Source organism: Chlorocebus sabaeus, chromosome 8 (assembly GCF_047675955.1).
Source record: "Chlorocebus sabaeus isolate Y175 chromosome 8, mChlSab1.0.hap1, whole genome shotgun sequence".
NCBI classification, from domain to species: domain Eukaryota; kingdom Metazoa; phylum Chordata; class Mammalia; order Primates; family Cercopithecidae; genus Chlorocebus; species Chlorocebus sabaeus.
The window spans coordinates 27755518-27779293 of record NC_132911.1 but is presented as its reverse complement, the minus strand read 5'-3'; the positions used below and the strand labels follow the sequence as shown (position 1 = coordinate 27779293).

Genomic DNA, 23776 nt, shown 5'->3' with positions numbered 1-23776 from the left:
GAGGGAATATCCTCAAAGACAGCTGATTTCTTACTTGCAACATTAAAAGCCAGAAAATAAGGGAAAGATAGATACAAAGTACTGAAAGAAAATACCTGCAAACCCAGAATTCTATACCTAGTAAAGACCTTTAAGACAAGGGTCCCCAACTGCTAGGCCACACAACATTTACAGCCACTCCCCAATGCTCGCATTACTGCCTGACGAGCAGTAACCACCTCCCGTCAGATCAGCAGTGGCATTAGATTCTCAAAGGAGCACAAATCCTGTTGTGAACTATGCATGTGAGGGACCTAGGTTGTGTGCTCCTTTTAAGAATCTAATGCCTGATGATCTGTCACTGCCTCCCACCATCCCCAGATGGGACTGCTGAGTTGCAGGAAAATAAGCTTGGAGCTCCCACTGATTCATATAATTATTTCATTATATATTACAATGTAATAATAGAAATAAAGTGCACAATAAATGTAACACACTTGAATCCTGAAACCATCGCCCCAACCCCTTTACTATCAGTGGAAAAATTGTCTTCCACAAAACCAGTCCCTGGTGCCGAAAAGGTTGGGGACCACTGCTTTAATAATAATGCAAAATAAAGACATTTGTATACAATCAAAACTGGAACAACTTGCTACCAACAGATAATAAATTCATAATAAAGGTATAAAGAAAATGTGTGCAAACTACCGAAATATCCATCAACAGTAAAACAGATAAGCTGTAGTACATCATGGAATCCTACATGTCAATGAAAATGAAGAAAACGCTTTAAAGATATAGCAAAGATAGAAGAGCAAAGAAAGTGGTAAATATACAGTTGCCCTTAGTATATGTGGGGGGCTGGTTCCAGGACCACCTACCAAACTCTGCACATGTCTTGCAGTTAGCCCTGCAGAAGCTGCATCTATGAAAAGTCAGCCTTCTGTATACGCAGGTTTCACAGCCCACAAATACTGTGTTTTCAATCTGTGTTCGGTTGAAAGAAATTCGAGTATAAGTGGACCTGTGTTGTTTAAGGGTCACTTTTATCAGTAAATCTAAGTGAATACTAACTGTACATAATAATAATATCTTGGGGATTTTAGAAAAACTTGCACAGACATGTGCACACAGCAACTTCAGAAAGAGGATCTCCAAATGGCCAGTAAACACATGAAAAGGTAGTCAAAATCATCAGTTATCAGGTAATGCAAATTAAAACCACAAAGAAATGCCACTCATTTATCAGCATGGAACAACTGAAACTCATACATTTCCTGTAATAGTGAAAAATTGTAGAAGCACTTTAGAAAGCCACTTGGCAGAATCCTCAGCTAAATCTATGTACTCTCTACAACCCAGCAACTCCACTCTTAGGTGTACATTCTACAGAAGTATGTCCTTATGTGTCCCAAAATACATACACAAGAATATTCATAAGTCTAACCTGGAAACCCAGCAAGAGTTAAGACAGATAAATTGTGAACTATCAGCATAATGGAATCCCATATATTAATGAAAAGGAATGAAATGCTGCTACTACAACGTTGGCTCAATCTCACAGCAATGTTGAGCAAAAGTAACCAGAACAAAAATATGCAACAACAAAACTAGACTATGTAGTTAAGGGATACATACTTAGGAAGAAAATACCAAAAAAGTTAGGATCCTGGGAAGGAAGAGGGAGGGGCCAACAGAGGCACTTCTTGGATGCTAGTTATTGACCTGAGTGGGGGTTATAGAGTACTATGGTCAACGTGTATCCCCCACAAAATTCGTATGTTGAAACAATCCCCAATGCAATAGTATTAAGAGGTGAGATCTTTGGGTGACAATTAGGTCACGAGGCCTCTAGAACTATGAGAAGTTTCTCATTTATAAATTACCCAGTTTTGTTATAGTAGCCTGAGTGAGCTAAGACATATAGGTGTTATTTAACATTTTATAAACTCTGCTATTTGTTACAGCTTCCAGTAAACTTTTAAAACGAAAAAGAAGGCAAGATTAAATAATCTCAACTATGTGATTGCTTAAATGGGGAATGAAATCAATTCTTCACGTCTATGGAAAAACAAGCGAGCCAGGGTTGTGATTCCAACTGGACAAAGAATGAACATGGAATTATTAATGTGATTTAATAGAAGAAGAAATAATGAAGTTTAATTGATCAAGTATTTGCTTAGTATGTACCAGGAGCCTGGAAATTGAAGAGTTTTATCTCTTGGAATTCCTTAAGAAAAACCTTGGCTTAATAATTTAAATGTTTTCATGTCTGAAGCAGGAAAATGAATCAGTTATTACAGGCGCATTCTTGTTTTTTGATGCTTACTTGTTAGGACACAGGCCACCCTTCACTGCTAGTAATGTCTTCTTAGATGGAATTAAAATTGTGGCCACATCATATTCTCATAGCCAAACTTGTAAATCTATCCTTTAAAGCTTAAATTTCTGCTTTGATTAGATGCAAAACATTCAGTTGATTTATGATAGTTTAATTATAAGAAATCAGTGAAATAAAAACAAATTAAACTGTTTTAATTGCTTTTGGGTTCAATTAATCAACTATTGCCTACTTGATATGTCTACCAACATTAATACCAGGAAATATATTCATTAGTTTCATTCACTTGTTATTGAAATGAGACTTTATTGTTTCTCATTGATCTCCTGCCAGGATGACAATATTTTACTCTTCAATAATGCACACTGATATGAAAGTTGGGAAAAGGTTTTTATCCTGAATGTTTGAAAATGAACCAATTAACTATACGACCCTAAACCTTTCAGAACTTTTTCCCCATTCTATTAAAAAAAATCATACAAAGGTTACCCATGAATAATCTTAGTTCTTCAAATTGGTTACTGCAACTAACATAGTACACATTATTCTCCATCACTGTGGAAATACAGAGTATCTCAAGAGAGTCTCCCACCCAGCAGCCTAAAGGTTCTTCTACACATTTTGAAAAGACTACCAAGATAAGAACAAAGAAAAAAAAACAGGTAATTTACAAAGGTTTTTTTTAATACACAAACTTTTAAAATTACCAACTGTAATTTATCTATTTACAGAATCTAAATAGATACTACCATGGTAACTTACAGTTGGGTGATGCTGGTGGGTCATCTCACAGCTTTAGAAAGTTTTTTTCTTTCAGCGAGTCTGGCCCATGATGTGACATAGGATGGCCCACAATCATCTGATTCAAAAATAGACTGTCTCTGTTCCTATCAGTGCAGGATGTTTGCTATGTCACACATCATTCTCACTTCTTTACTCATGTCAGACTGTACCATCTTATAATCTGGTAGGAAGAGGGACCCCTTCAATTTATAGTCTCTTTAAATACAGACTTCAAAAGGGAAAATGGCAAGATAGGAATTTTCAGAGATTCATCCTTCTGCTAATTAGACAATTAAGCTGGAAAAAAATAATTGGAACCAACTGTTTTGGAATGCTGGAATTTGATAAGATATTTATAGCAACTAGGGGAGGAGAGAGGAGAGGATATAAAACTTCACTCAGGGAACAGCATGCTCAAGCCATCAACCATCCCCCCATTCCTTAGCTCCACCGTAGCCACAGGAACGGTAACTTATTTTCCTGGAGCAGCTGGCTGGAACTGGAGTGGGAAATAAGGACCTAGTCCTCCAAAAATTTGGGGCTGTGTATTATGTTCACTTTGGAGGTTCCTGGAAGGACCAGTGCAGACCCTTGTCTTTGTTTTGACCCCATCTCGCTTCCTTCGTGGAGTGTATCAAAAGATTTGAAGAGATACATATCCTTTTTTTTTGAACCAGACATTTAAGAAAATCCCTCTCAGGTCACAGGCTGATCATAGAGATAAGAACAGAAATTTCAGTGACTACACACACAATGAAGAACACAGACTTTGCAAAAATAGTTTGGAAAAGTCACTAGACAGGACCGGGTGCAGTGGCTCCTGCCTGTAATCCTAGCACTTTGGGAGGCTGAGGCGGGTAGATCACTCGAGGTCAGGAGTTTGAGACTAGCTTGGTCAACAAGATGAAACCCCGTCTCTAATGAAAATACAAAAAAATTAGCCAGACGTGGTGGCACGTGCCTGTACTACTCGGGAGGCTGATGCAGAAGAATAGCTTGAACCCAGGAGGCGGAGGTTGCAGTGAGCTGAGATCATGCCACTGTACTCCAGCCTGGGTAACAGAGCAAGACTGACTCCATCTCAAGGAAGGGAAAAAAAAAAAAAAAAAAAGTCACTAGACAAATGCATGATTACAGACCTCAAAAGCAATTCCTCAGAAAGAGAAGGATAATTTCCAGAGTTACCACATTACACTAATTGTGTAGTTCTCAGTAGTTCAATATAAAATTCTACAGCATGCAAAGGACAGGGAAGAATGGCTCATTCACAGAAAAGAAGAATTTAACGGGAATTATTCCTGAGGAAATCCAGATATTGAGATTACTACTCAAAGACATTAAATCAACTGCATTAAATATGCCTAAGGAGTTACAAGAAACCATAGAAAAAGAAAGGATATCAGGGGGATACTATTAAAAAGAAGGAATGTCAATAGACAGGAATTATATTAAAAAATAGAAATTCTGGTACAGAGATGTATGATAGTAAAAATAAAAAATTCACTAGAGGTGTTCAATGGCAGTTATGAGGAGGCAGCAGACAGAATCAGTGAACTTTAAGATAACGCAAGGAATTTATCTAGTCTGAGGAGCAGAAAGAAAAAATGTAGAAAAATAAAAGACCTGGGGGATACCATCAAACATACCAATATATGCCTCACTGGAGTCTCAGAGGGAGATGAGATACATAAAGGGTAAAAAAAATATTTAAAGAAATGGCTGAATGCTTCCCAAATCTGACAAAAGACATGAATCTATACATTCAAGAAGCTCAGCAAATTCCAAGCAGGATAGACTCAAAGAGATCCACAATGATCACAATATGAGTCAAACTGCTGAAAACCTGAGAGAATCTTGAAAGCAGCAAGAGGGAAATGAGTCATCACATACAAGGAATTCTCAATTAGACTAGAAACTATGGAGGTCAGAAGGCAATGGGATAGCACATTTAAAGTGCCAGCTGAAAGAAAAAAGTAAACCTGTCAATCATAAATTCTATATTCAACAAAACTATCCTTCAAGGATAAAACAGAAATTAGTACATTCCCAGATTAAGAAAAGCTAAAGAAGCTTATTCCTACTAGATCTGCCCTATAAGAAATGCTAAAGGAAGTCATTCAACCTGAAATGAAAGAATAGGCAGTAACTTGGAACCATATGAAGAAATAAAGAACACTAATAAAGATAATTACATAGGTAAACATAAAAGCTAGCATTATTGCACTTTTGGTTTGTAACTCCTCTTTTCTTCCTATATTATTTAAAAAGAAAATTCATTAAATAATAATTTTAAGTCTAGGTTAATGGATACCTAAGTATAAAGATGTAATCTGTGACAATAACAATACAAAGGGGGAGGGACAGAGATGTATAGGAGCAGAGTGTTTGCATACTATTAAAACTAAGTTGGTATTATTCAAACTGAGTGACTGGAGGCTTAAAATGTTAATTATGATCCCCAAGGTAACCACTAAGAAAACAACTAATAACCAAAAGAGTCATAGAGTGACTACATTAACAGACAAAACAAATTTTAAGTCAAAACGGGTTACAGAGACAGAAGACCATTATATGGTGATAAATGTTCAATTATCAGGAAGATTTATACAATTACCAACATATGCACCTAACAACAGAGCTCTAAAATATATGAAGCAAAACTTGACAGGACTTAAGGGAGAAATAAATAGTTTTACATTAAGACTTGGATACTTCAATATCCACTTTCAACAATTAATTTAAAAATTAAGATAAAAGATCAATAAGGAAAGAGAGAACTAGAACAACACTTTAAACCACATAAATCTAACAGACATATATAGAACATGCTATCACTAATAGCAGAATGCACATTTTCCACAAGTGCACATGGAACATTTTCCAGGATAGATCATATGTCAGGTCAAGAAAACATGTCTTAATAAATTTAAAAAGAACTGAAATTATACAAAATGCCTTTTCTGATCACAAAGAAATGAAACTAGAATAACAGATGGAAACTGGAAAACTCATAAATATGCAGAAATTAACACATTCTTAAACAACCAATGGGCTAAAGAAGAAATCACAAGGAAAATTGAAAAACACCTTTAGCAAATGAAAGACAAAATGCAACATTCCAAAACTTATAGGATGCAGCAAAAACAGTGCTCAGAGGGAAACTTAGAGCTGTAAATGCTCACATTAAAAAAGCAGATACATATGATCACATTTGGGATTTTAAAAGCAGATATATCTGGAATCAGTAACCTACTCTACACCTTAAGGAACTAGAGGGGGGGAAAAAAAAAGAGCAAACAAAACCCAATGCTAGCAGATGGAAGAAAAGAATAGAGTGAAGATAGAGAATTTAAAAAAAAGATCCAGGCATGGTGGCTCACGCCTGCAATCCCAGCACTTTGGGAGGCTGAGGCAGGCGGATCACGAGGTCAGATCGAGACAATCCTGGCTAACAAAGTGAAACCCTGTCTCTACTAAAAATACAAAAAAAAAAAAAAAAAAAAAAATTAGCCAGGCGTGGTGACAAGTGCCTGTAGTTCCAGCTACTCCAAAGGCTGAGGCAGGAGAATGGCATGAACCCAGGAGGCGGAGCTTGCAGTGAGCTGTGATCGTACCACTGCACTCCAACCTGGGTGACAAAGCGAGACTCCATCTCAGTAAAAAAAAAAAAAAAAAAAGAATAAAAAAAAAAAGTAAAAACCAAAAGTTCATTCTTTGAAAAGATCAACTAGCAATGTTTACCTTAGATTGGGTTAAAAAAGAGAAGACTCAAATCACAAAAACAGAAATAAAGAGGGGGCATAACTACTCACTGTACAGAAATAAGAATTCTATAAGAAAACACTGTGAACAACTGTATGCCAACATGTTGGATAACCTAGATGAAACAAATTTCTAGAAACATATAAAAACTGACTCATAAACAGAAAGTCTACACAAATCTGTAACAAGAAACTGAATCAGTAATAAAAAATGTCCCAATAAGAGAAAGCCCAAAATCAGGTGGCTTTACTGGTAAATTCTATCAAACAATTGAAGAATTAACACTGACCCTTCTCAAATACTTGCAAAAAACTGAAGAGGAAGGACACGTTATAATTCATTTTATAAAGCCAGCATTACTCTGTTAGCAAGGCCAGATAAAGACACTACAAAGAAAACTTTAGACCATCATCCCCTTAAGAATACAGATGCCAAACTCCTCAACAAAATACTAGCAAACTGAATTCAGCAGCATATTAAAAGTATTATATACCAAAACCAAGTGGGATTTATCCCTGGAATGCAAGGATAGTTCAACACACAAAAATCAATGTAATACACCATAACAGAATTAAGTGGGGGAAAAAAAAATCATATAATCAGCTCAAATGCAGAAAAAGCCTTTGACAAAACCCACAACCCATTCATGATAAAAACACCCAATAAATTAGCAAAGAAGGGAACTTCCTTAACATTGTAAAGGTCATATGTGAAAAACTCACAGATAATAATATGCTCAATGGTGAAAAACAGAAACCTCTCCCCCTAAGATCAGAAGCCAGATAAGGTTGCCCTTTTTCACCACAGTACTTAAAGGTTCTAGTCAGAGAAATTAGGCAAGAATAAGAAATAAAAGGCACCCAAATTGGATAGGAATAAGTAAAACTATCTCTATTCAAGATGACATGATCTTATATGTAGACAATGCTAAAGAATCCACACACATACAAAATTATTGGAGCTAATAAACAAATCTAGCAGAATTGCATAACACAAAATCAATATGGAAGAAAAATCAGTTTATTTCTATATGCTAATAATGAACAATTCAAAAACAAAAATTTAAAAATCTCACAATAGCATCAAAAGAATAAAATATCTTGGAATAAATTTAAGCAAGGAGGTGCAAGACTGGCACATTGAAAACTACAAAACATTGCTAAAAGAAATTAAAGAAGACTAAATAAATGGAAGGCTATCCTGTGTTCATGGCTTGGAAAACTTAACGTTGTTAGATGATGATACCATCCAAAGCCATATAACGATTCAATGCAATCCTTATCAAAATCCCAATGGTGACTTTTGCTGAAATGAAAACAGCCATGTGAAAAATAATATGGAATTTCAAGGAACCCAGGATTGTCAAAAACAATCTTGAAAAAGAAGCACAAAGGTGGAGACTCATACTTCCCAATTACTACAAAGCTACAGTGATTCAAACAGTACAGTACTGATGTAAAGATGGACATATAGGCCAGCAAAATAGAACTGAGAGCCCAGAAATAAACTTTCACGTCTCTTTTCGACTGATTTCTGACAAGGGTGTCAAGAGCATTCAATGGAGAAAGAAAAGTCTCTCTCACAAGTGGTGCTAGAAAAACTGGATATCCACATGCAAAAGAATTAAATTAGACTCTTACCTTATATCATATACAAAAATGAACTCAAAATAGGTCAAAGATCTAAATTTGAGAGCTACAACTTTATATAAAGCCCTTAGAAGAAAACATAGAGGAAAATCTTCATGTCCTTGACTTTGGCAATGGTTTTTTAAATATAACACCAAAGACACAAATAACAAAAGTAAGATAGATAAACTGGACTTCATTAAAATTACAAACTTTTGTGCATCAAAGGAAAGTAGCAAGAAAGTGAAAAGGCAACCCACAGAATGGAAGAAAACATTTGCAAATCACATATTTTATGAAGGTCTAGTATTTAGAAAATATGAAGAACCCCTACAACTCAACAACAAAAAGACAAACAATCCAGTTAAAAAATGGGCAACAGACCCAAATAGACATCTCTCTAAGAAGATAAAAATGACAAAGACATTCAACATCAGTAATCATTACAGAAATATAAGTCAAACCTCCTACAGAATGCCACTAGGATGGCTATAAAAAAAAAAAAAAAGAAAAATCTTAAGTGTTGGCAAAGATGTAGAGAAACTAAAATCCTTGTGCACTGTGGCCACCGTGGGAATGAAAAACGGCAGTTACTGTGGAAAATAGTTTGGTGTTTCCTCAAAAAGTTAAACATAGAGTTACAATTTGACTTAGCAATTACACTTCTGGGTAAATGTGCAAAAGAAATGAAAGCAGAACTCAAACAGGTATTTGTCCACCCTGCAATATTATTGACAATAGCCAAAAGGTGGAAACAACCGAAATGTCTATTGGACTGATGGATGATAAGCAAAATGTGGTATACACATGTAACGGAATATTATTGTGCCATAACAAGGAAGCAAATTCTGAGACATCCTACAGTACGGATGAGCACTGAAGACATCATGGTAAGTGAAATAACCCAGACATAAAAGAACAGATATTCTATGATTCCATTTCACAGAGACAGAAAATAGATTAGAGGACTGTGGGGGGAACTGGGAGTTACTGCTTAATGGATTCACAGTTTGTTTAGGGTGTTAAAAATTTTAGAAATAACGGTGATGGTCATACAACATTGCAAATGTAAATAATGCCACTGATTTATACACTTAAAAATGGTTAAAATAGCAAATTCTGCTTTACATATGATTTATCAACTCCCCAAATGAAAAAAAGCTTTCTTACAGTGCATAAAATTTCTCCATGTGTTTGTAGGGGGAGAATAAATATCTAAGGGTAGGAAAGCTCCAGAGGGAAACCATGTATCCTCAGCCCAAAAACAGGCTTCTATGTTCCATCATCTGGAAGAAAAATATAAATGGCCAGCATGTGCACCTAAAGCATCAGGTATAAAATAGGGTTGCAAGGGGAAACAGAAAGGCATGTCCTCATGGAAGAGAGATGGTACACAAAGGGTCAGGTGCAGGCTGAGTTTTGTTGGACCTGCCAAGCTCTGCCTAGGAAAGTGTGAGGTGTGATTGTGTTGCCATGCCTGACTATATGAAAATCTGATACTAGGGTTGGGACAAGAACTCTTGAATTTAGGTCTACCCAAAGGGTCTATCTTTGGAGAAGGCATTAGAGGTACTGGATGCCTACTAATCACAAAGCAATGGAGATGTATTCCACCACTACAGTTGACAGCATCCAAAGATGGCTGCCTTCCCCCTTACAGAGATGGAATTCACTTCCTTTCCCCTTAAATCTGGCCTGGCCCAGTGACTCCAACCAACAGAACAGGGTAGAAGATACACTGTGGTAGGCGGTCTCTAAAATGACTCCCAAAGTTCACCCCCTAGGGTATTCACAGACTTGTGTAATCCCTTCCCCCTGAGGGTGAGCTGGACTCATTAACACTCTTCTGAGACTAGGTTATAAAAATACCATGGCTGCCATCTTGAATGGGCTCTCTCTCTCTCTGATCACTCCCACTGAGAGAGCAACCTGTCACATCATGCGATAAGCAGCCCTACAAAGGGGCCCACGAAGCATGGCAAGGAACCACAGCCCCAAGACAAACAGCTTGTGAGGAACCGATGCCTGCCAAAAACTGCACAGTGAACTTGGGAGGGGATCCTTCAGCTGCAATGGACTCTTGAGATGATTATGGCCCCAGCTCACACCTTGACTGCAGCCTTGTGAGAGATGTTGAGCCAGAGGCACCCAGCTCAGTCACTCTCAGATTCCTGATCTACAGAAACCATGAGATAAGAAATGTTTGTTGTTTCAGCCACTAAGTTTTTGGGTAATTTATTACACAATGACAGATAACTAATATAGACATTCTAGGACTTCTAAGACCAGGCCTTTGCTCCTTCCTCTTAGAACCCAAGCTATTGTGCTATTAAGAAGCCCAAGCCACATGGAGCAGACACATGGACAAGAACCAAGCTGCTCATGTGGACAGCCCCAGTCAGAACGGAAACTTCAGACACACCATCCCAGCCAAATGACTGCCATTTAAGCCACCCCAGCTGAGGCCCTTGACATCACAGAACAGAGATCCCCTCTATGCCCTGCTGAATTTCTGACCCACAGAATCATAAAGCAAATAAAATGGCTGTTGTTTGAAGCCACTAAAATTTGGGGTGGTATGTTATATAATAATAACCAGAACAAACACTAATTATTAGGATTTGCAGTGAGGCAACAGATCACACATGTAGAGATCTGGGGCATGTGGATTGCTTTACTGAACCCCAGCAATTTATTCATGAATAGTGGACAAGTGGACAGTGGTCTGCTTAGGGACTAGAGGATGGGGTGCATAAGGAAATGATCCCATGGCCGCAAACTATCATTCGAAGTCTAACAGGCACTGTCTTAGAAACGTGAGTTGTTGGTCAGAGACAACAGCTTAAGCCAAGCCAACTAAAGAATAAGAAATTCCTTGCATGTGTTCTGTTGGAATCAGAAATCTCTAAACTAAAAGGCTCCACAAAACTATTATCTTGGTTGCTAAGGAAGGCAGCACCAATACTTTCCAGCATTATTCAATAATATCTGTTCACCCAAAGAAGAACCTGCCAAATCCCTGCCTCTAACAGATCTAAAATAGAAAAGCTTTATCAAACTGAATGAATTAGGGCAATGTCAAATATTTAGAGAAAAGAACAGTACTATTCATATTAAAGTTACATTGATAAGAAATCAACATTGCAACAAAATATTAGACTTTCTGAGAGACAGCTGGTAGTGAGTAGTGTAAGGTAGGCCGCTTTTGGAGAGGGCTTGCTTCCTCAGAAAAAAGCCTGTGAAGTGTCTAATTTTAAATAAAGGTAGTCATTCATCTCAAAGCTTCCAGACCTTTCAGGAATGTTATTAGAAATCACATGATATAACCCTATTCCTCCTAAGCAAAAGCATAAGACCATCATTCCCTATATCCATAAACTAAGAGGAACAAGAATGGGGAGAAAGTCTACAAATGTGTTGTGTGTCTACACTGGCAAAGCTGAACTACAAGATCTCAATGTGCACACTCTGAAACGTAAGAGGATGGACTGCATGAACCTGGGATTAGCAACAGCATTTGCCAAATGCTGTTCTTCAAATGCCAATCAGCCACTCCAAATCAGTATCACTAGCTTCTGCCTGGGAAACATCACAAAAATTCAGTTGCCTCCAAGATCCAAACAGTAGAAACTCATTAGTGGCCTATTCAATAATATTCAAAACATGTGTACTAATTAACATAGTCTGTGATGCCAAGTGAGAGATGGTCTGATGCACTTGGTGTGTGGTGTACTACAAACTGGTACCTGACTCACCTTCAAATGAGTAAATGTCAAGTCATGGAATACAGATTCCTGGGAGGAGCTACGCAACAATGCTGCCACAGTGTGGCTGCAAGACACCAACTAGCAAACATCTAGCTAATTCATTATCTAGCAAAATAGTATTCCATGTCATCAATTCCAGTCTGATTAATAATGATGCTGAAATTGAGTTCTTATAGTAAAGAAATACTTTATATTGTATCTACTGTCTTTAAAAAGATATTAATAATGATTTTAAAAATACTACTGGAACGTACACCAAAAAAGAAATATATATCATCATTGTTAGAATACCGAAATGGAACGGAGGAATATACAAAACCCAGAAAATGTACATTTAATTAGGGGACATTTAGGGGATAATTTGTCACAAAGATAAATGATGTAAAGGACTAAAGCACAGAGTACAAAAGGGCAAACACTCTTTCCCTTCCTTTCTGAGAAGCCCTAGACTAACACGTGCAGGTGCCACAAACTGGTCTGCATTTGGCCGGCTTCCTGTGTCCATTAGCAAATAGATACGCTACAATGAAGAAATGCTTTTCCGGGCATTTTGGTAAGGATTATGAGTCCATTTTCAGACAAACCTAGTTACAAATGTACCCTTCTTGTCAACCAGATTATAATGCAAGGAATAAAACTACCTTCACCTGAAACTGAGGGAGATGTGTAGTAGCCTGGGAGACAGGTGAGGATCTAATAAGTAGATCTCAACCATTTATAGTTTACATGTTTCAACAAAACAACTGCTATTTTCTGCCCACATATGATTTTATTAATCAGTGGCTCCGGCAAACAAGACCATTAACTGCAGCCCTAGAAAGCCATATTGGATTGTATAAGGCACAAGTACATTTATTTTCTGACCAGGAGGCACTGTGATGTAGTTTTAGGATGATATAACTAAGACCTTCGTGATTAAGGATGATTTCATCTCCATAGTGACTCGTTTAATCACTCTATATTTAAATTCTTCCCTCCTCTCCCCTTCTCTGGCTTTTTAATAGATTTAAACAAAATGGCTATCAGTCTCTGACTTCAGTGATTTCTGTCATCGACCATTCAGACATTTTCCTCATTTCTCACCATCACTGTGCAATCCATTGGCCTTGTACGATTCTTGGCCAATGGCCATATTAATTTTCTACTTGAAAGGACACAAATAGAATAGTGCTTATGATGAAGGTAGTCAGAGGAGCTTGGGGAATAGTTGGTCATCTTGCTGCATAGCAATTAGCTTGGCAAACTGAAAGAGTCACACGATTGGATCTGATACCTAGCCAAAATTGCCAGAAGAAAAAAACTCATTCTGTTGGGGGTGTTAAATGGCTTTTTAAATAGTGACTATCACAGTTATATTTGCCCTTTTGGAAATGGTACAGGCAGTGTGACATCAGAGATCTCCGTTTCCATGGTGATTATTAGTGATGGCATTTCAGATGTTGTGGTTAGCTTCTCTAGTATAATTCCTTGTACTTTACATCGTAAGAGAGGAGACACAAAAACTGCTCATGTTAACATTTTTAAAGGAAAGAATACTGATCATCCAAGTAGATAAACATCATGGTTTCTGAGTAAATATAATTTGTTAACCTTGAACAGATGTGTGTTGACAGAAGATACATGGGTTAAGCTGGCAAATGATATCACTTGGAATTAATAGGGACTAATTAATTGCTTAGATATTTGGCAGCAATTAGCTGTTATTTTTTGCCTACACATTATTTTATAAACTGGTGGTTCTCGTAACACTGATTTGTCCATTTTAATATATAAAAAAAGAATATTTTCTTACTGTGAAGTAATTATTCTTAGTTACGAACTAATCTGCAGTCTAAGTAAGGAGAAAACTTATCTTCCTCTGCAGTCAAAGACAATCAATGAGGGGAAGGTGGGTGAGTTTCCTACAGCCCAACACGAACATTCACGCAGGGCAGGGTGACATTTCACACGTCTTCTTTTTTCATATGTCTCTTCATTTCATATGTGACCCCTCAACACACGGTGATTTTGATGCTGATGAAACTGAACATTTCATTTTTACTTTAATTTTCACATTTAGAGTTGATGGTTCACTTTAAAACACAGTTCACTAAGAAAAAAATAGAATAAACCTAAAGGCCTCTCTCAAGAAATTGCTTTGTTTGATTTTGATACACGAGAAAGTTTTCCATTTCTCATGTAGCCATAAAGGTAGTCATCTGTTTAAAAAGATAATCTGCTATAAAATACACAGTGTATACCTATAAACAAAGTCTATTGAAGTAGCACAGATAAAAAACCAATTTGTTTTTAAATACAGAAAAAAGAATACCCAGAGTCTTTCTATAGTGACTCAAATCAGATCTACTGTGTAGCTCATAATATTGTTTAGAGGCTGAATCCAAGATTATAAACCCAAGTTACAGAGAAAATCTGCTGGCAAGATGAAGGGAAGTCATAATGAATCAAAATGCAATTAAAAAAAATTCTACCTAAATGCATTACTCTTACACAAGAATAACCAAAATGATAAATGATTCTGTCTTTCCCTTACTCAAGCTTACTATTTATGCCAGGACAGAACATCTAGGCCACCACTGTGTACAACTTATACAAAAGCCTACATACCTGGAACAAGGATGGATTTACAAACTGAGGACAAGGTTGGAAAAAAAGTAAACACTTAGGTCAAACAGTATTGCCAGTTGTGACCTAAGTTAATAGGCATTCACAAAGCCTAGGATTAATTACCTATGGGAAACTATCAACATCTTTATCAGCAAACACCCAACTTACAATGAGACTGATATCTATTACTGATGAAATTAGAGTCTCTTAATATGGCACAGAAAAGGTCCCACCTACAAATTAATCAGGAAAACATAATTGGTCATGTTGAGAACTAAAGAAGATACTAAGGGGTAGAATTCTAGAGTCAGAACTGTAAAAGATAACCACATCCATTTTTTTAAAATAAGGAAATAAAGGCCCATGGAGAGCAAGTAAAATTATCCTAGATCACAAGAAGAGCTACTGGCAAAGCAGGAATGGAATCCTGGCCACCTGTCCTCCCCACCCCCATCCCCCCACCCAAATCAGTGCCTCTTCTCAGCTAATCCAATGAGGTAACGTTGACAAAATGCAGCCCACAGACACCAGCACTATCATAAAGAGATTTTCATTCTAAGGATTAATTTATGGAGAATAACTATTTACAAAAAACTAAAACCCATGTACACACAACACTGTACTCAAATCAGAGAAACCAAAGTCAAAATGCAAAAACCGGAAAAACACAACATTAAAAGCATGATATAATAACAAGCTCTTCACATCTGCCCTCCTTGAAGTTCTGAATAATGGACTAACTTCTCCAGCATCTGATTCAGAAACTTACACAGAACAGTAATAGATTACTCAACTGGAGAAATAAAAATGCATCATCCAGACAGCAAGTGTTCTTAGTTCTTTCATTTGAAGGGTGACCAGTGCTTAAGTCAAACAGAAAGTCCAGGCTTACATAGTTTTCCCTATAGAGAGCAATGGTGGGGCTTCCAGGCAGGGTGACAGGAAGTAATGCTTATGGCATCCTTCTTCCTGAACTCACTAGAGTCCCAAGAAGGCATTCCAGAACTGTTCCTACAGAAACCCACTGGCCAAAAGAAACCCCTTGTATAGAAATGAAGTAGATCTATCATACCAGCCGACAAGAGAAAGGTTCTTCCCTGTTAATTTGAGCAAGTCTCTTCTTGTTATTTGAGAAACTCTACATGCAGATGATCTGAAATTGAGCTATTATTTAGACTATGATAAAAAGCTAGGGAGATAGATATGCCAGAAAGAGGACAGATGCCGATTTCCACTTAGAAAATGGAAATCACCCTGCTCATAAAAAGCAGAAACGGAGGCTCTTATGAACAACTGGATATGACCTCAGGCAAGTCAGGGGTCCTCTCTGCATGCAACATTGTAAAAAGACATAGATGTCATGAAGGCAGATGAAATAATGCAGAGCAGTGATAGAATATGCCTGCTCTTCAGTTTTAACGTTGATTAGGTTCCCACAGACACCAGAAAGTTGCATGACTATTATCAGACTCCGGGAGTGCAGCACTGCCAGGATCACAGAGCATTATGATTATCTCAGTGACTGAAAAGAGAATACACTTGAAAGAGAATACTAAAGCCTTGCTTGTGTATAAAGTGTGGTCTGAAGACAGCGTAGGTATCACCTGGGAGCACAGGCCCCACCCAGGCCCACTGAGTCAGAGTCTGCATTTTAGCAAGATCTCCAGGTGATGTGTAAGCACACTGAAGTTTCACAAGCACTTTACTAGAACACTGACAGTGCTCTGACAAAAGGGGCCATGGCAATTTCAGGTGTTATCAACTCTACACAGATGCATGCGCAGAGGGGTTCCAAGTCAGTCTGGCCCTTGCCTGCTACATCTGATCAACCACAGGTTAAACAGTTGAGAAGTAAACCTTTTTTGATTACAGGTAACAGTACCAATCAAGTGAGCCTGGTTTAGTTACCTCTTCTTTCTGTGAAAGATAACAGAAAAAAAAAAAATAATAATAACGCTGGACATGTTAAAAAAAAAAAAAAAAAAAGCTTTTAGGAATCTGTCTGGATAATGCCAAAAACCTCAACCACACTAAATGATTATAAGTGAGCCTGAGTCATTACATTTTCATAATTATAATCATTAAAACCCGAGCACGGGTATTGATTTACTGATTGGCAATGACTTATTATTATTATTATTTTTTTAAGAAAAACCTCATTTCAACTTTCATTTTCAGAAGAGATGATGTTCTCAGAAGGCGTATTTGAGCTTTAGGAACGTTGTAGTATTCGAGTGGGAAAACAAACATGCTGGGTGAAAAATAACCTACATTTTGATCATGGCTCTTACCCTGTTAGCTTCTACTGGAAACAGTGATTTCTGTAAGGGTTCACTACGGAACAGCAGATGTGAAAGGGGTCTACGTCATTTCTTGCTCCACTCACACATGCTGTACTGGGTTTTCCTTTTCATGCCCACTTCCCCAGTGACCTGCTGTCCTAGATAAGAAATGGGGAAGCTCCTGATGGGGTTCAGAACACACTACCCCAAAAGACGGTGCCTTGGCATACTGAGTATCTTAAGGTGAAGGAATCAGAAAATGGCGTATGCAGGAAGGACCCTCTGACTTTCCCCTTTCTTCTTCCCTGACACAGGTCATGAGATGCTTATGAGGGAGGTGCCCTCACACCACCTGGAGCAAACAAACATCTTCACCGCTGAAGGCAGAGGGGGTACCTTGAGGAATCTAAATGAACAGGCCTTGCTAAACATCCCCATTTTTCACCCTTAGCTCTTACTCCTGTGTCCTGTCATATTTTTTCATGACTTTGCACTCGTATAAAAACACTCAGGTTCAGCCATTTCTTAGGGTCTTTATTTCCTTATGAAGGCTTTCCTGTTCCATAAAATTTATATGCAATAAATGTGTATGCTTTTCCCCTGTTAATCTGCCTTTGTCAGTTTAATTTTCAGACCCAGCCAGGGACCCTAAGAGGGCTGGGGAAAACTTTTTTACTCCCAAACAGGGGAAAGCTGTTCCCCAGGATCGAAGTTACTGAGAAGAAAATTGAAAGAGCAAGAATTTGGCCTTTAAACAGCTTGTACTGGCAACTGAGGTTCTATTTTAATTTCTGAACAATAGTGATAATCTCCACAATAGTGAAAAACACTCAAATTCCATTTCCTTAGATAGAGTAACTGGGCACAGCACAGGGAGGAGGCAACCATGCTGACCAGTGTGACAGAGTGCAGAAGAGGGGCTATGGGTCACAGGTCCTGACTCTCAGAGTGCTCGGAAAGCTCTATTCCACTCAACTGCTTTTGTAAATTTTGTTTGAGCACAAGTCCTTCGCCAGTCAGCTCAGCTCAATTTTGAACGTAATAACCATCAACAGGGGCAAGAGGGTACCAACATAGTTTTCACTGTGGTGCCAAGTTCAAAATGGGAAGGAATCATGAACTTCGCCCTCCCCCAGGTACCTGATATCACAGCGATTTTCCCAGATCCATGTTCTTCTCTAGCTATTCTTTCTGCTTCCTCCATCAGCAGCATGCCAAATCCCTGCACAGAGCAACAAAGAGGAGTGGGAATTAAAAAGGAAGGCAGTTCATGAAGAGGGGTCCATGAAACAAGAAGGCTATATACTTTAGTAGTTGCTAAAAATCTGTTAAAATAAGAGTGAAAAAGCCCACTTATGGGAGTAAGGAATAAGAAACCATTCACTCATACCAAAGGTATACTGTAGTAGACAATTGAAAAAGGCGTAACTTTCGAACAAGAGCTACCAAAAGGCATTTTGTGAATGATGTAATCTATTCACAGGAAGACAGTAATTCCCTCTCAAATTCTGTCTCTTTTTAGGTAAGTTCTAGGCAATCTCTAAATGATGGAAGTCTGGGGCGGCAATATGTCTTTAATTTCTTAGTCACCTACTTTTTTTTTTTTTAAGATGGAATCTCCCGCTGTTGTCCAGCCTGGAGTGCAGTGGCTCACTGCACTGGGAGAGATCACTCTGACTCAGTCTCGGCTTACTGCAACCTCCACCTCCCAGGTTCAAGTGATTCTCCTGCCTCAGCCTCCCGAGTAGCTGCGACTACAGGCACATGCCACCATGCCCAGCTAATTTTTGTATTTTTAGTAGAGACGGGGTTTCACCATGTTGGCCAGACTGGTCTTGAACTTGACCTCAGGTGATCCACCTGCCTCAGCCTCCCAAAGTACTGGAATTACAGGTGTGAGCCACCACTCCCGGCTACCTCTCTACTTTCTAAGAGTTGAGAAACCAGGCAAAATTCTTAAATCATCAATTTTGGAGCTTATATCATATCCACCATTAGATTTTAACACATTTTCTGGAAATTTTAAGAAGTGAGTTATTAAGGTAGGTTGTCTGGGGTTAGAATAGGGTTCCCCTATGTATAGTATGGCTTAACCTTAGGAAGTGTTTCATAAGTGCTTTCCCATCCCCATCTAACCTGATTCCACAATAAGTTGACCCATATGAGATTGCCAGTATTAGACAATTTCTTACTTTCAAAAATACTAACTGCAGGCTGGGCGCAGTAGCTTATGCCTGTAATCTCAGCACTTGGGAGGTCAAGGTGGGTGGATCCCCTGAGGTCAGGAGTTCAAGACCAGCCTGGCCAACATGGTGAAACCCCGTCTCTACTAAAAATACAAAAATTAGTCAGGTGTGGTGGTGCACACCTGTAATCGCAGCTACTAGGGAGGCTGAGGCAGGAGAATCACTTGAATCAGGGAGGCGGAGGTTGCAGTGAGCCAAGATCATGCCACTGCACTCCAGCCTGGCTGACAAAGTGAGACTCTATCTCAAAAAAATACCAATTCCATGTGGTTCAATTTGTTATGTTCCAACTGACTGAATCTCAGTTTGTCCTTTCCTCCCAAAAGGATACAATCTGGGGAGAAAACATCTCTGAACAACTAAAACACTGGCTCGTCTGTTTCTATGCTTCTCTTTCCCCTCTCCTCCTCCTCTGTCTCTTCCTCATCTCTTCACCCCATTCCTTTTCTCTTTTCCTACTTAGGCAGTTTCTTACAAGCCAAATAGAAATGGAATACAGGATACCTGATGCTGAAATTTGGTAGGATCCCGGCTGCTCACAGGGACCACACTTCCATACACATGCAGCTCTCGTACTATGGAGACACCTCCACCCAATTCGAAACGGAAAGTTTCTTCTGAACACTTGCGTAATCGTAGGAGGCCAATCAAAATGTCTTGATCTGGGTCTTCATATGACAAGAATGTTTCCCAGCCACCATTTGCAACATAATCTCTCCTAACCAGTTCAACCTGTTTAGTAAAAAGCCACAAAAAATATTATTCAAAATTAAAGAACCAAATTCATTTTTGTAATTGTATGTATTTATTTAGGTTAATATCTAGTTAGGGATAAGGAATGAATAATCACTAATTACGTTTCTTTTTACTTGTCTACTCTCAAATAGCACTAAGATTAAAGTTCATACCTTGTTCATGGACTATTATAAAAGGAAAACAACTGTATAATTTCGCAAATACTTGAACTTCATTAACCTTGAGACTCTTACAGAGATCCAGCTCAGTAAAGGCTTCCATGCATTTGACTCCCCATGAAGAGTCTCTAATGTAAAATTTCAAAATCCGTCACATGTGTAGCCCTCAGGAGCACCCCTTTGTCTCAAAACTGTCAGGTGCTCAATGGTTTGTGTTTCACCTTCTAATCTTATCGCCTCCACTGAAACCTACCTTTGGGGAAGAAAAATGTGATGCTGGTCACTGGCACCGTGATGAAATTTCAAGGAAGTATGGCCTCCCACAGGGCACTTAAAATATTATGCATAATTTATGGGATAAAAATGTTAAAGAAAATTCAATCATGGAGGGTAGCTTTTGGGGGGAAGCTTTGTGGTGGCAGTCTGCACAGGCTTTTGGCTCTTCAGCTCATTGTACAAATGGCTCTTGTACTTTTCCTAAATAGAAGCCACATGTAACAATATGCATGCACAGAGAAAAGTATACACATGGACATGGCCACATGCAGAAACACTTGGTAGATGAGCAGATTGTACCCAGAGCAAGGTGAACAATCAGACTAACACATATTCCTTCTCAACAATGTTTGCTAAATAACTGAACTGCACAAGAATTTGGCAAATTGTGTTGGGTCTGCTTTTCCTCTCAAAAGGTCCTACATGTGAAAAATGTCAATTAACTAATTCATGCTGAGAACAGAAACATCAATGCAGAGATCATCTATTCCAGTCTTTCACAAATGGGGCTCCACAAGAGAATCAAATCCTACAGAAAAGTTGGCATACAGTTAGACATTATACAAGTATAAGAGAGAAGTTAATTCATTACATACCATGAATGCCTTAAGGCATTATGCTTAATTTTTGTGGAGCCTGTGGATAAGGGCTGATCTGTTCATTTGCTTATCACCATTGGGCAACAGCTGAATAGTTACACACAAAGAGAGAAGCAGATCATACTACACTCTTCCCAAATGTAGCTTGTAGTCACAGGGGACTATTTATAATTGAATTAATCAAAACTAAATAAATTAAAAATTTAGTTCCTCATTTGTACAAGCCACATTTCAAGGGCTCAACAGTCACCACCATATGGGATATTGGATAGCCCATATCATAGAACATTTCCAACACTGCAGAAAGTTCCATTGAATAGTGCTAATCTAGAATGAGGTTCAGACTTCGTTTTCCTAACCTGGCTCTTCTAGAATTCTCCTATTTGGCTTTCATGGTTTGACACCGGTATCTAATCCTCGATTAGTCTCTGCTCTTAGTTATTCACTTCTGGGGCTCTGTCCTTGGTTAAGAACATGTGGGCACAGGGTTGGCAAAGATCTAAGGACAGTACCTAGGCCCTCTACGACATGAAGAGACTAACCTGGTATGGCCGTACTTTGTGATGAATTTCTTGGATTCCAACTTCTCTGGTTCTCACATCTCGACACTGTCAAGAAAAGTGGCGGGGCAGGGGGAGGGCACAAATATAAAACTGGTAACTCATTCAATCTTTATTTTTATTTAAACCTCTCCACCAAACCCTGGGCTCGAAATTAAGTTTGCACATAACTTATAATGAGATAAAAGAGCTGAATTTCAAAATAAAACCACCTTTAATCAATCTGAGGATAGGGGAAACCAGAGTAGGAATGTATGAAGTAGTACAGTATTGCTTTTAAAATAAATTTAGAATTCAAAAAAGATCAATATACAATATAATCTTAGCAGTAAAGAATGTAAGTCATAAGAGTAAGAAACAGGTTTGCCTGGGGGATATAACTATCTGAAAGTACAATCCAGAAGTATGTATATAAAGAGTAAAAAGTAAATTCCTAAATGTTTAAAACCTTCTCCATTTTATGGCATTTTTAGCATCACCATATTTGTATCATTTTAGGAATATCCAAAAAGTACATGTTGAAGATGGCTTTTTTTTTTTGTAAGAAGGGCACTGTGGAAGAAAGGAAGGGAAAGAAGAAGAAAGGGAAGGAGGGAGGGAGAGACAGAGGGAAGGAAGGAATGAAGAAAGGAAGGGAGGGAGGGAGAAGGAACCTAGAGCCGTGTATTACATACTCTGAAGCACAATCACAAATGGCTCTTTGAATATCTGAGGAGGCATGGAGTTGCCTACAGACAATGCCAATGCAATGCCTGGTCTGCATGGCCAAGCATCTGTGATGTGGCTCTCACTTCTATTCTACGACCCACAGTGCATGCTACGCTACCAGACATTTACAATTACACAGTCCTTTTCATTATTATAAATCCTTGTAATTATTCAATTATATATCCTATGGTGTATTTCCCCCTTACAGAACAAACCATAAACATTTTCTTCCAGTGAGAAAAGATCACTGTGGGAAATCTGATGATGTCACATAAGCTTTTCTACTAATAGTATATTTATGGGCCGGGCACGGTGGCACAAGCCTGTAATCCCAGCACTTTGGGAGGCCGAGACGGGCGGATCACGAGGTCAGGAGATCAAGACCATCCTGGCTAACCCGGTGAAACCCCGTCTCTAGTAAAAATACAAAAAAAAAATAGCCGGGCGAGGTGGCGAGCGTCTGTAGTCCCAGCTACTCGGGAGGCTGAGGCAGGAGAATGGCGTGAACCCGGGAGGCGGAGCTTGCAGTGAGCCGAGATCCGGCCACTGCACTCCAGCCTGGGCGACAGAGCGAGACTCTGTCTCAAAAAAAAAAAAAAAAAAAATAGTATATTTATGAAGGACTGCTATACATGTATATAATTCCAAGAGAAAAATAAGAGCTCATTATTCAGTTGTAGAAAATTAAAGCTACTTCCACAACCCAGGAACTAGCTCAAGATAATGCTTTGCTGATGTGGAGTCCACGAATTCCAGTAAACAAAAACTGTATAGCAGATGAAGATGATCAATCTCTGTAATTATTAATCTACTGAATGTAGCTGCTGTCCTTTCTCTACAGTAGTTCTATATAGTAGCTAGCATGGGAATGTATTACTGTTCCATGTTCTTAATGAACACCTGCATGCTGTTTCTTTATTTTTTTTTTTTTGGCATGCTTTTTTAAAGGCAGAGTTTGGTGTGTGCTTATTTTCTGCTCAAGATGTTGCCTCTAGGAACTAGATATATTTTGGCTATGACTCAATTCCAGCCTTTGGACTCAATCTTAGCTTACTTTAACAGAGGCTAACAAGGCTTATGAGGGGTGAGGGTTAAAGAAGATGGATGGACAATGAGATTGTTGGGATAACCAGGCCAGGTCAGTCACCTTGACCTTCTTGAAGGTCAGTGGCCTTCTTGGAGGCGAGAAGAGATGGAGAACATGAACAGCTGGAGTCTGGGAGGCAAAGCAGGCACACAATTTTGTTTGGTGCCATTAATTATTATAAATGCATCTGCTATTTTTCTGGAACATAAAATTCTTCACTTTTTTTTTTTGGTAGAA

General features: G+C 38.4%; 1 protein-coding gene across 2 annotated transcripts in view; it reads right to left on the bottom strand.

The window, feature by feature from the left end:
• Positions 1–23776, bottom strand: part of ELP3 (elongator acetyltransferase complex subunit 3) — a 104696-nt gene that overhangs the window by 11135 nt on the left and 69785 nt on the right. For both annotated transcript variants that reach the window (XM_007962016.3, XM_073018018.1), the window contains exons 12-14: positions 21727–21792; positions 19900–20127; positions 18290–18371 (exon numbers count right to left, since the gene is read on the bottom strand). In XM_007962016.3, coding sequence (XP_007960207.1) covers positions 18290–18371; positions 19900–20127; positions 21727–21792 — 376 coding nt within the window. The remainder of the gene's footprint in view (positions 1–18289; positions 18372–19899; positions 20128–21726; positions 21793–23776) is intronic.